This window comes from Serinus canaria, chromosome 15 (genome assembly GCF_022539315.1).
Source record: "Serinus canaria isolate serCan28SL12 chromosome 15, serCan2020, whole genome shotgun sequence".
NCBI lineage: Eukaryota > Metazoa > Chordata > Aves > Passeriformes > Fringillidae > Serinus > Serinus canaria.
Genome location: NC_066329.1, coordinates 4,342,548 through 4,353,152, shown reverse-complemented (window position 1 = coordinate 4,353,152; position 10,605 = coordinate 4,342,548). Strand labels below are relative to the sequence as shown.

The 10,605-nt window shown below is 59.2% G+C and overlaps 1 protein-coding gene across 2 annotated transcripts; it reads left to right on the top strand.

The window, feature by feature from the left end:
• The first annotated feature begins 4,280 nt into the window (after positions 1–4,280).
• LHX5 (LIM homeobox 5) lies at positions 4,281–10,450 on the top strand. Of its 2 annotated transcripts, none has more exons than XM_030232761.2 (5): positions 4,281–4,453; positions 6,162–6,385; positions 7,586–7,863; positions 8,933–9,098; positions 10,083–10,450. In XM_030232761.2, exons 1-5 carry the CDS (start codon positions 4,281–4,283, stop codon positions 10,448–10,450), a joined length of 1,209 nt encoding a protein of 402 aa, XP_030088621.2. The 2 variants fall into 2 exon arrangements, with proteins under 2 accessions (XP_030088621.2, XP_050836498.1); XM_050980541.1 differs by having other exon boundaries at positions 4,284–4,453; positions 6,162–6,410; positions 7,605–7,863.
• The last annotated feature ends 155 nt before the right edge of the window (positions 10,451–10,605 follow it).

Here is a 10,605-nt window from a genome sequence, read left to right as displayed (position 1 = left end):
CGCGCTGTGCACGCCCGCGCTCACACTCACACTCACCTCGTGTCCGCCCCCCGCCCCAATAATACGGAAATTTCCATGTCCCAGCTGCCTTCCCCTTTTAACCTTGGTATTAATTTAGGACGGATCTTTTTAAACAGCCCTGTAATGCATTCAGACGCTGCTGGAGGTTTATCTTTTTTTTTTTTTTTTTTTTTTTTTTTTTTTTTTTTTTTTTTTGTACCGTGGGTTATATTTACACCCAAAACAAAATAATTACACTTTTGTTGGCGAGAGAAAGCTGGTGATTAGACTGTGGCTCTTTGCAGCAAACCCTTTCTCAGTGGTACACCAGGACAATTTTTCACGGCTGGGTGAAATCAGACGCGGGAGGTAATGAATCCTGTGAGCTATTTAAATTTACAATTTGTAACGCAGTCACTCAGAAACGCCTATGGCCCGGCGAGGAGATGCTTGCTGGGTTTGTTTAATGTTAAAACCTGCCCCGTCCCCCCTCTTACCAGGGGAAAGGAGGGGAGCGCGGGGGGAGCGGCCTCGCCCGCCGGCAGCGGCCCCGCGGAGGAGCGCGGAGCGCCGCGGAGCCGCCGCCTCCTCCCACCGCGCCCGGGCTCGGCATCCTCGGGCCGGCCGGAGCCGCCGAGCCCGGCCCCGCTCCGCGCTCCATCCCCGGCGCGATCACCGCCTACAACCCCAAAAATAGTTGGTAATATCTACGGAGTCGGCGGCGGAGCATCCGAACAGATAGATAATTAATTACAAAACACAGGGGGAATATGCAAACCGCGTATTACAAATTCTACAGGGCTTAACTGATTGGAAACAGATTATTATCTTGTTTGTCTTTTGTCTGTTTCACTTATCCCTCTGCCGTCTGTTGTGTTGTAAGTTGATACACTTTATTCTTGAAAGAGGATTTTTTTTTTCCTTTAATAATATAGTAAATTCCATCAACATCTTGTATAAGCGACGCTGCTTCTCCACGCATTACCCTGTTAAAACACAAAAGGTTTATTAGTTACATATAGGAGGTCTTATGGGCCCTGAATTACCATCTGTTACCGTGGGGGAATGTGGCTGGGGGGAGTTTCTTAGGGCTCGGGGTGGCTTTTCCCCTCCTCCCTTTCCCCTTGGATTTATTTATTCCTTGACTTTTAAACGAAAAAAGGAACCGGGGACGGCCGCCGGGAGCAGGGGACGGGGTGGGGGTCCCCAGCCGGGGGTCCCGGCTCGGTGGAGGGTCGCAGAGGGTGGCGGGGAAGGGACCCACGGGCATGTGCGATGTCGCTCTCGCACCCAGCACGGGCAGTCCGTACAGCCCAGATCATCCATAGGTTTATCCATAGAGCCCCGGGACGTGGCACAGCCGCACTCCCGCTCTCGGTGTGGCGGCCCTGGGCAGCCCGCGGTGCCTCAGCCCGGTGCCGTGTGAGGGCACAGCCCTGCCCGGGGACACGCGTGTGCCCGCGGCTCTGCAGCCCCTCCACACCCCGGCTTTTCCCCGCCGTGCGCGGAGCGGGGCCTGCCCGATGCTCCCGATGCCCTGACCCCGCTCCCGGGCTGGATCCTGTCCCGGAATCCGTGGAGGCCTCGCCGGGAGCGGGGCCCGCACATCCCGCACATCCCTCACATCCCCGCGGCTCCCAGATTCCTCAGGAGCGCCCAGGGAATGCCGCAAACTTGGGCAGAGCCCGCGGGAGCGCGGCAGCGATCGGCCCTGGGTCCGGTCCCTCCTCCTTCTCCTTCCCGTGCCTTCGATTTCTTGCCCGTTTCTCCCCTTTTAATCTGGCTGCACTTTCATTTCCTTTCTTCTCTCTTCCGTGGCTTTTTTTCCTTCTTTCTTCTTTGTTTTCTTTTCTTCCGCCTCCTCTTCCTTGCTCGCTCTCTCTGGCGCTTTTCCTTCGCCCTTCCCTTTTGGTTTCCATTCTTTTCTATTCTAGCCCGTTCTTTCTGTATTTTTATTTCTTTCCTCCGTTTATTTTTCCTTTTCCCTTCTTTTTCCTTCATTTCCCCCCCCCATATTCTTCCTTGCCTTCTTTATTTCTGTGTATTTTTCTTTCGTTCATTTATTTCTTCTTTCTTTGCTTTGCCTTTCTCTTTTTTTTTTCTTTTCTTCGTTTTCTGTGGTTTTCCTCTCTTCTTAGTTCCTTCCTTTTTCGTTTCCGTTAATTTATTTTTCCTCATTCTCTCTCTCTCTCTCTCTTTCTCTTTTCCTTTCCCTTTCTCCATCACTTTTTTTTTCCTGAATACATTCTCTCCTTTTCGTCCTGTGCTTTTCCTCTTTTTATTTCCCTTTTCCTTCTCTTTTATTTTTCCTCCCCGAATCTCTTCTCTCTATTTTCTTGTTTCGATTCTCTCTCTTTCCACAAATATCCCTACATACAAAACCCGCTCCACTTCCCGCCGATGGAGCATTTGTTGGGATTTTGACGTGGGGATTTTCTGGGGATTTTTGGGGTGTTTGTTTTTTGGTTTTTGTTTTTTGGGGGATTTTTTTGCCACTACCAGGAGCATTTCCCAGCACCATGAGGCTCCACAGCCACGGGTTATTTCGGGCCGGAGCGAGGGAAAATAAATTTTTTTTAAGTATATATTTTTAATATAAAAATACAAGGATTTTGCCTAGAGGAAACGACGGCGAATGGGAAGGAAGGTTTGGCCTTCACCTGCCCCGCCGCTTTCCTCCTCCTCCTCCCCGCGCGGCCGGACCCCAGCGCTGCCTCGTCCCCTCCCGAACCCCCCGGGGAACGGAGGCAGAGCTGCCCCCGGCCCAGGCTGGATCTTCCTCCCCAAACCCCCCCGAGCCCTGGCCGGGGCCGGCGCTGCCCCGTCCCTCCCGCGGGGTCTCGGCTCCGCCGCACCTGGAATTAAAGAGAAATCTCAGTGTGGGAGGGGGAGCGGCCGCCGCCCCCCGGGACGCCCCGGCCCCGCTCCCCCCGCCGGCAGCTGGGAAGGGCCCGGGGGACAAAGCCCGGGGTGTTCGGGGGGGCCGCATACCTCCGGGGGAACTTTTCATCCCGCTCCGCTGCGGGAAGGAGCCCCCGGCCTCCTCCCCATCCCCACCACCCCCTCCCCCTTCCTAAATAAATCCCCCCCTCTTCTTTTTCCCACTTGTTGCTCTTCCAGACAAAAGCCTCTCTTCCCCTCGTGCAAAGAAAAATAAACCCCCCAAAACCAGGTGATGCTCTCGCCCTGAGCAACTCGGGACCCCGTAACTCCTCCCCGAGCATCCCTGGAACAGCAATGAACGCAAACGAAAATTAAAATTAAAGGAAAAACGGCGGGCCAGCGGATTTTCGGCCTTGCCCCCCCCGGCCCCCCAGCCAGGTGCGTACTCACTTCGCGGCCCAGGTACAAGCCACCCTCAACAATAGAGGCGCGTTGTTTTTTTCCCTCTGTGCCAAGCACAAGGCTGGAGCCAATTTAGATATGCTATAAATTAAGAGGTTGCCATGGTTACCGCCTGGCCATTGGCCGCATCCCGGGTGACGCGGCCCTCGGCGTCACCAAATCTGAATAAGGATGCGCGAATTACTAAGGCGGGGGACAAAGCTGGCGATGGGGACAGCATGAGAGTGGCGGCGAGGCGGCGGCGGAGCACAGCGAGGCACCGGGGCTGCCGGCTGCAGGGGGGGGTTCATGCACCCCTCCCGCCGCGCCCGCTGCCGCAGAGCCCGCCAGCAGCGCGGCCGCCGCTCCGCCGGCTCCCGGGCCGCTCCGCACGCACCGCAGCGCGATTTCGGGGGCTGTTCAGTATTATTGTTGTTATTATTTCTCGGGGGTGGTTTGGATTATTCTTGGGGGGGGCATCGTTTTTTCTCTGCCGTCGACGAGGCTCCGGAGAGAAGAGGGGGAAGAACTTGACAGCCGCCCCGCTGCCCTCCCCTGAATTTTTTGTTATTCCTTCTTCTATATTTTGTTAATTTTTCTTTTATTTCGTTCGGGTTTGTTTTCTTTTGGGGTTTTATTTTCATTTTATTTTTTATTCTCCTTTATTTTATTCCTTTTTAATTTATTTTATTTCTTTTCATTTTATTTCACCTGACTTGATTTTTTTTTCCTGCCTTTCTTTTCTATTTTATTTTATTTTTCCATTATTTTCCCTTGGGTTTTTTTTTGTTTTGGTTTGGGTTTTTTTTTTTTTTTTTTTTTTGTTAGTTAGTTTGTTTGTTTTGGGTGGGTTTTTTGTTTGGTTTTTGGGGTTTTTTTCCTTTTTTTTGCCGCCGCCGTGTGCCGGCGCGGGGCTGGCTTCTCCCTTCGAGCGTCTCCATCGCCCGGCGGAGGTTATGATGGTGCATTGTGCGGGCTGCGAGAGGCCGATTTTGGACCGCTTCCTACTGAACGTCTTGGACAGGGCATGGCACATCAAATGCGTCCAGTGCTGCGAGTGCAAGTGCAACCTGACCGAGAAATGCTTCTCCAGGGAAGGGAAACTCTACTGCAAAAATGACTTTTTCAGGTGAGCCCTCACCCCCACCCGAGCGGAGGGAGCGGAGCTGCTCATCGTGCCCGGCCTCCCTGGGGTGTCCCCCGGAGTTTTGGGGAGCTCAGGGGGATCCCCTCGTGTCCCTCCCTGCCCCGCCACTCCGTCGGGAACAGCCCCCGGCCCGGGGGAGCCCCGGGGGGACCCGGCGGCCGCTGCTGCAGCCCGAGGTGGGGGCGGCGATGCTGTGCCCCCCTCCCCATCTCCCCGCGACCTTTCCCCGCTCCGCCGCTGGCACCGCCCGCCCCGTGGCGTCGGGTCCCGGTGGCACCGGGCACCGGGGTGTGCCCCGCTCGGCCCGGCCCGGCGCCCCCAGCTCCCCCCGCTCGGCAGGCCCCGCTGGAGACGGAGCCCAAACCCGCCCCCCCGGGGCCCCGCACCTTAAAGGCCCCTAATGAGTGCGATAAGGGCCGGGGGGGAATGAGGGGCCGGGAGGGGCCGTGACTTATGGCTCCTAATGCTGGCACTACATCAACGTCACGGCCGGCAGCGACACCGGCACCGCTTGTGCCGCGGCCCGAGGAGGAAAAGGGGGACCCTGCGTGGGCGCCCCCGGGCCTGGCAGCCCCCGGGGACCTCGGGGACAGCCCCTGCTCCCTGTTCTGCAGACAGGTTTTTGTTTCTGTGAGGGTTTTTTATTTGTTTTGGGGGTTGGTTTTATTTTTTGTTTGTTTGGTTTTTTCTTTTTTACTGTATCGTTTTCTTTTTTGTTTGTTCGGTTGGTCTGGGGGGCTTTGTTGGAATTTTTTTGTTGTTGTTTTATTTTGCTCAGGGTTTTACATTTTGTTCTTGTTTTTTGGTTTAGGTGGGTTTATGGTTTTTTTTTTTGTTTGTTTGGTTGGGTTTTTTTTGGTGGGGATTTGGGTATTGTTTTGTGGGGTTTGTGGCAGGTTTTGGTTGTTTAGTTTTGTCTCTTTTTTTTTTTTTGTCTCTTTTTTTTTTTTTTTTTTTTTTTTTTTTCCTCTGGGGGGATTGTTCCCAGCCGATTCCGATTTCCTGGATTTTTTTTTTTTAATTTTTAAAAAATCTCCTGAGGAAAAAAAACACACCTAAACCCAGACCCGCTCTGGGAAGGAAAGGAAAAGCGGAGATTTAAAAAGCACTCTTCCCGACCAGAAAAAATTCCCCCTCGGGAGAGCGGGACGGGCTGGGGAGCGGATGCCGGATTTGGGACCATGGGACGCTTTGGGGAGCGCAGCTCCCTCCTCCGCAGCCCGCTGTTCTGATCCCCGCACCCGCCGCTCCTTTTCCCGTCTCTCTGGCCGTGATCTGCCCCATTTTCGGGGATTTTCAGGCCCGAGTCCCGCATTCCCCTCCCGGGAGGCACCGGCTGAAACGAAATCCCGCCCCGCAGGGTGCGGAGGGACCCCCGGCCGCTCTCCCCTCCCCTTCGGGGGCCAAACCCGGGCGAGGATGCTCGTGCGTGTCCCCCGCGCCTGGGGACACCCCAAACCCGCCCTGCGCCCGCAGCCCAGCGCCAGGGCTGGCGGGGATGAAGGCTCTCCTCATCCTCGCCCCAAAGGTGCGGTTCGCCCGTTCCCCCAAATCTTCCATGGGACGTGCTGGAGAGGCAGGGCTCCCGCGGGGGGTTTGAGGAGGGGGTGTCGGTACGGAGCACACACACAGCCCCCGCCGCAGCCCATCTCGGCCGGGGCTCCAGCTCTCGCTTTTCTCCCCTTCCCAGGAGGTTTGGTACCAAATGCGCCGGCTGCTCCCAAGGGATCTCTCCCAGCGACCTCGTCCGGAAAGCCCGGAATAAAGTCTTTCACCTGAACTGTTTCACCTGCATGGTCTGCAACAAGCAGCTCTCCACGGGCGAGGAACTCTATATCATCGACGAAAACAAATTTGTTTGCAAAGAGGATTATTTGAACTCTCCCAGTTTGAAGGAAGGCAGCCTCAACTCAGGTACGAGCGGCTCAGCCGGCCCACCGCTCCGTTCCCGCCGCCGGTTCCTCCCGGCCGGGCAGGAGGTTCGGATTTGTGGGGTAAGGGGTCAGCCCGACCCCCGGTAATCCCTGCCACCGGCCCCGGCAGGAGGGGCAGCGCCGAAAGCGCCGGGCACAAGCCCCGAGCTGCCGGTACCTCCCGGTGGAGGCACCCCCCGGCCGGGCAGGAGGTTTGGATTTGTGGGATGAGGGGCTGCACCCCGCAGCCAGTTGATCCGTCGGGGGAGGGAGTGATGTGGGGTGAAAGGCTTGGAACCGGGTGGAAGCCTCCGTAACACCCCCCCCGCCGTGGGACGCGGACACGCGTGGGGTGAGCTCCCCGCTCCAGCCTCGGCTCCTCCCCGCGCACGGCTCCTCCGGCAGCGGGGCTGCGGGGCGGGGGGAGCCGCGATCCCCCCAAGGGCTGCCCCGGGAGCCCCTCACTCCCCAGAGCCCCCCTGCGAGTGTGCCCGGTCCCCCCGCGCCGCGGGCCTGATCCTTCGCCTCCTTTCACCCAGAGGCAAAGCTCCCATTTGACTTCCTTGGAAGCTGTCTCTGCGTCAGGAGAGCAGGGCCAGGCCCCCTCCTGCTGTCCCAGCCATGCCGGGCGCCCCTGCTCACCCCCTTCCGTGGGCTCTCTCTCCGTCCAGCACCCGGGGCCGGATCCTGCCACGCCAGTCAGTGGGGCCGCTGCTGTGAGCGAGGCGAGTAGAGCTTGGCCTTGGGGGGGTGCTGGCTGCAGGGTCCCCGGGGGGAACACGGTGCCTGGGGGCGGGGGGGGTGAGCCAGGCTCCAGGCAGCGACCGGGGGGGCTCCCCAAACCCCGGCAGGGACCGGCTGCGTTTTTCCTGGTGGCGCATCCCGCCTCCCTGCACGGGTAGTAGAGGGGGAGCGCGGGGGGCAGCGGCGGGCCCGGGGGTCACCCCCTGCCCTGCTCCCCCCGTCGGCACGGCACCGTGCACAGGGCTGGAGCGGTGCCCGGAGCTCCGCGTGGTGTTGGGGGAGCGATGCTTTAGGGGAACCAGGGGGGCAGAGGCCGTCTGCACCCCTTGCTGCTCTCCAGCACCCCCCAGCCCCTCTCCGGGCAAGCAGGCGGGCCGGGGAGGGCAGAGGAGAGGGGGGGTCAATGTCTCCCCGAAGTCATCCCACCCCCCCTTTCCTCTCTGGGTCTCCTTTACAGTGTCCTCATGTACAGACAGGAGTTTGTCCCCGGATCTCCAGGACCCCATGCAGGACGACACCAAGGAAACGGACAACTCGACCTCCTCGGACAAGGAGACCACCAACAACGAGAACGAGGAGCAGAACTCGGGCACCAAGCGGAGGGGGCCCCGCACCACCATTAAAGCCAAGCAGCTGGAGACCCTCAAAGCTGCCTTCGCCGCCACCCCCAAACCCACCCGCCACATCCGGGAGCAGCTGGCCCAGGAGACCGGCCTCAACATGAGAGTGATCCAGGTGGGACAGCCAGCCCTCGGAGGGGGGCACAGGGGGTCCCGGGGGGAGCCCGGGCCGTTCCAGGCTGCCAGAGTGGGAACGGGCCAGCCCCACTTGTCCCCGGCCAGCGCCACCTCAGGCCCAGCCCTGCAGCCACGCCACGCTGTCGTGGGTGAGCGGGGATCCCCCAGCCGTGGGAAGGGATGAAAAGCATTCCCAAAACGCGAGGTTTTGTGCGGGGCAGAGCAGGATCCCCGGCGTGCCGGGAGATGGATGCTCCAGCCTCGCGGAAGAGAGGAGCATCCATCGCGCTCTGCAGGCAGCCGGCACTTCCTCACCGCGCTGGCCCCGTGAAGAAAATCCCTGCGGAAATGTAGGGATTAATGGGCTTTAATAGAGGCATTAATAGGGGAGGACTCTCCGGCTTTGCCCGTAGCGGAGCTGCGATTCCCGGCTCCTGGCAGAGGGGAGCACGAGTCCCGCAGGAGAAGGCTGTGCTCGTAGCCCTCAGCTGCCCCATCCCCGGGGGAGTGAGACAATAATCCAGGCGCCCCACCAGGCTGCTGAGGCGTGCGGTTCGGAAGAAGCGATGCCCGTGGAGAGGCAGCCACATCTCCCCTTTCCCTTTTATTCCCATCCTCACCGCCGGCTGTTCTGACTCCCTGCCTGCTGCCGCAGGTGCTCATCCCCCTGCTCCCCGCTTTCTGCCTGCTCCTGCCATGATCCAGATCCCCTTTTTTCCTTCCCACGTTTCCTCCCTTCCTTCGCCTATCCAAAGGGGAAATTTCCCCCTCCTGCATTTTCCATCTGCAGGGGCAGAGGTTTTGAGGGTGTGCAGCTGCGGGAAAGAGGGGCAGGGTTTTAAATAACCTGGTTATTTGTGGGGTGCGGTGTCCCCATGTACTTTTTGAGGCAGCAGCAGGAAGCGGGGGGTTCGGTGTTGCTAAAAAAAACCCAAACCCCACAAATATTGGAAAAGCGGTGTGGGTGCAAGATTTCCCCGCAAAGACTTTGGGGACGGGATGTGGCTGACCCAGAGGGGTCCCTGCTCGCCCATCCGCGGTGGGCACTGACACCAGCCCGGCCACAGGTGTGGTTCCAGAACCGTCGGTCGAAGGAGCGGCGGATGAAGCAGCTGAGCGCGCTGGGCGCCCGCCGGCACGCGTTCTTCCGCAGCCCCCGCAGGATGCGGCCCCTCGGCGGCCGCCTCGACGAGTCCGAGATGCTCGGCTCCACGCCCTACACGTACTACGGAGGTGAGGGACGGTCCCTGCCCTGTCCCCCCTCCTGTCCTTTGTTCCTCCCATCCCCTTCTCGGCGGCTCTCCCCCTTTCCCCCGCCCGAGGGGGAACACACTCACACGCGTGCCCGCAGCCGCACACACGCGGAGCCGGCTCCACGCACCCCCACGCCCTCCCCCCCCCCCCCGGCATTGCGGGGCCCCTCTCCCTCGAACAAAGCCCCAGCTGCGGGGCTTTTGTCCCCCTTTCAGGCCGCATTTGTTCCAATTACCTCGCGGGCCCGCAGCATATGGAAGGTCAGTGCGGGCCGGCCGCCCCCCGCTGCCCCGGCGGGACGGGATGGGCGCAGCCGGGCGGCCCCGCGCCTCCCCTCTCCCCCTGCTCCCCGCAGAGCCCCCCCAAAAGCTGCCTTTTCAAAGCCTCCCATCTGACCAGGGGCTTTCCAGGCACCCCTTGTTGCCCTGGAGTTAGATTCTTCCAGGCTGCTTAAACACGTATATGAATTCCACATTATATATCTATTTTTAATGTATTTTTTCCTATTATATGCAATTTCGCCAATGTACATATATATTTTCCCACTTTATACATTTTTCCCGTTTAATATTAATTTTTGCCCATTCTTTTTATATCTATATTTTCCCCGTTCCCTTTAAATATACATATATATAAATATATGCACTTTTTTTTTCCACTACCCCGTTAATTAAGCACTAAACTAAGCCCATTTTCCCGGACCCCTCACCTCTCCCAGCCCGGATTCGCTTCCCTCCCGCACTCCAGGCTGGGCCAAGAGAGGGTGATGGGCGGTGCAGCTCTTAGGACGGGCTCATTCCTCTCAGGCTGGACTCAAATCCCACCCGCCCTTTGGGTCCCCCTTTGGGAGCCAGCAGAGCGTTTTGGAGGGGACAGCACAGGGCTGCTTTGGGGCGCAAAGGGATTTCGGGAGGTTTTTGGCCACAGGAGACCAAATGCATCCATTTTCCCCCCTCCGCACAGATTACCAAGGTGACTACTACGGGCCGGGAGGCAACTATGACTTTTTCCCCCACGGGCCGCCCTCCCAAGCCCAGTCCCCGGCCGACTCCAGCTACCTTCAGAACTCAGGACCCGGCTCCACACCCCTGGGACCCTTGGAGCCCCCCCTAAGCGGACACCACTCCTCAGAAAACCAAAGGTACACGGATATGATCTCGCACCCCGACACCCCCAGCCCCGAGCCGGGGATGACGGGCTCGCTGCACCCCATTCCGGGGGAGGTCTTCAGCGGGGGGCCCAGCCCGCCCTTCTCCATGTCCAGCAATAGCGGCTACAGCGGGGCTCTGTCGCACCCCAACCCGGAGCTCAGCGAGGCGGCGGTGTGGTAGGCCCGGCCCGGGCACGCGTGTGCGTGTGCGCAGGGGGAAACCCCCCCTGGTCCCCCCAGCTCACGCGTGTCCCCCTCCTCGCCCCGCAGCAGGGGCCGGTGAAGCCCCCCCGCAGATGCCAAAACGCATCCCGGCATCCGCCCATCCTCCCCATC

What these genes read in the sequence shown, in the direction of transcription:
- LHX5 (XM_050980541.1), top strand. Translation starts at nt 4,284, where the DNA reads ATGGTGCATTGTGCGGGCTGCGAGAGGCCGATTTTGGACCGCTTCCTA. An exon ending in TGCAAAAATGACTTTTTCAG is followed by an intron (nt 4,454 to 6,161) that starts GTGAGCCCTCAC and finishes TCCCCTTCCCAG; the next exon opens with GAGGTTTGGTACCAAATGCG. An exon ending in TCAACATGAGAGTGATCCAG is followed by an intron (nt 7,864 to 8,932) that starts GTGGGACAGCCA and finishes GCCCGGCCACAG; the next exon opens with GTGTGGTTCCAGAACCGTCG.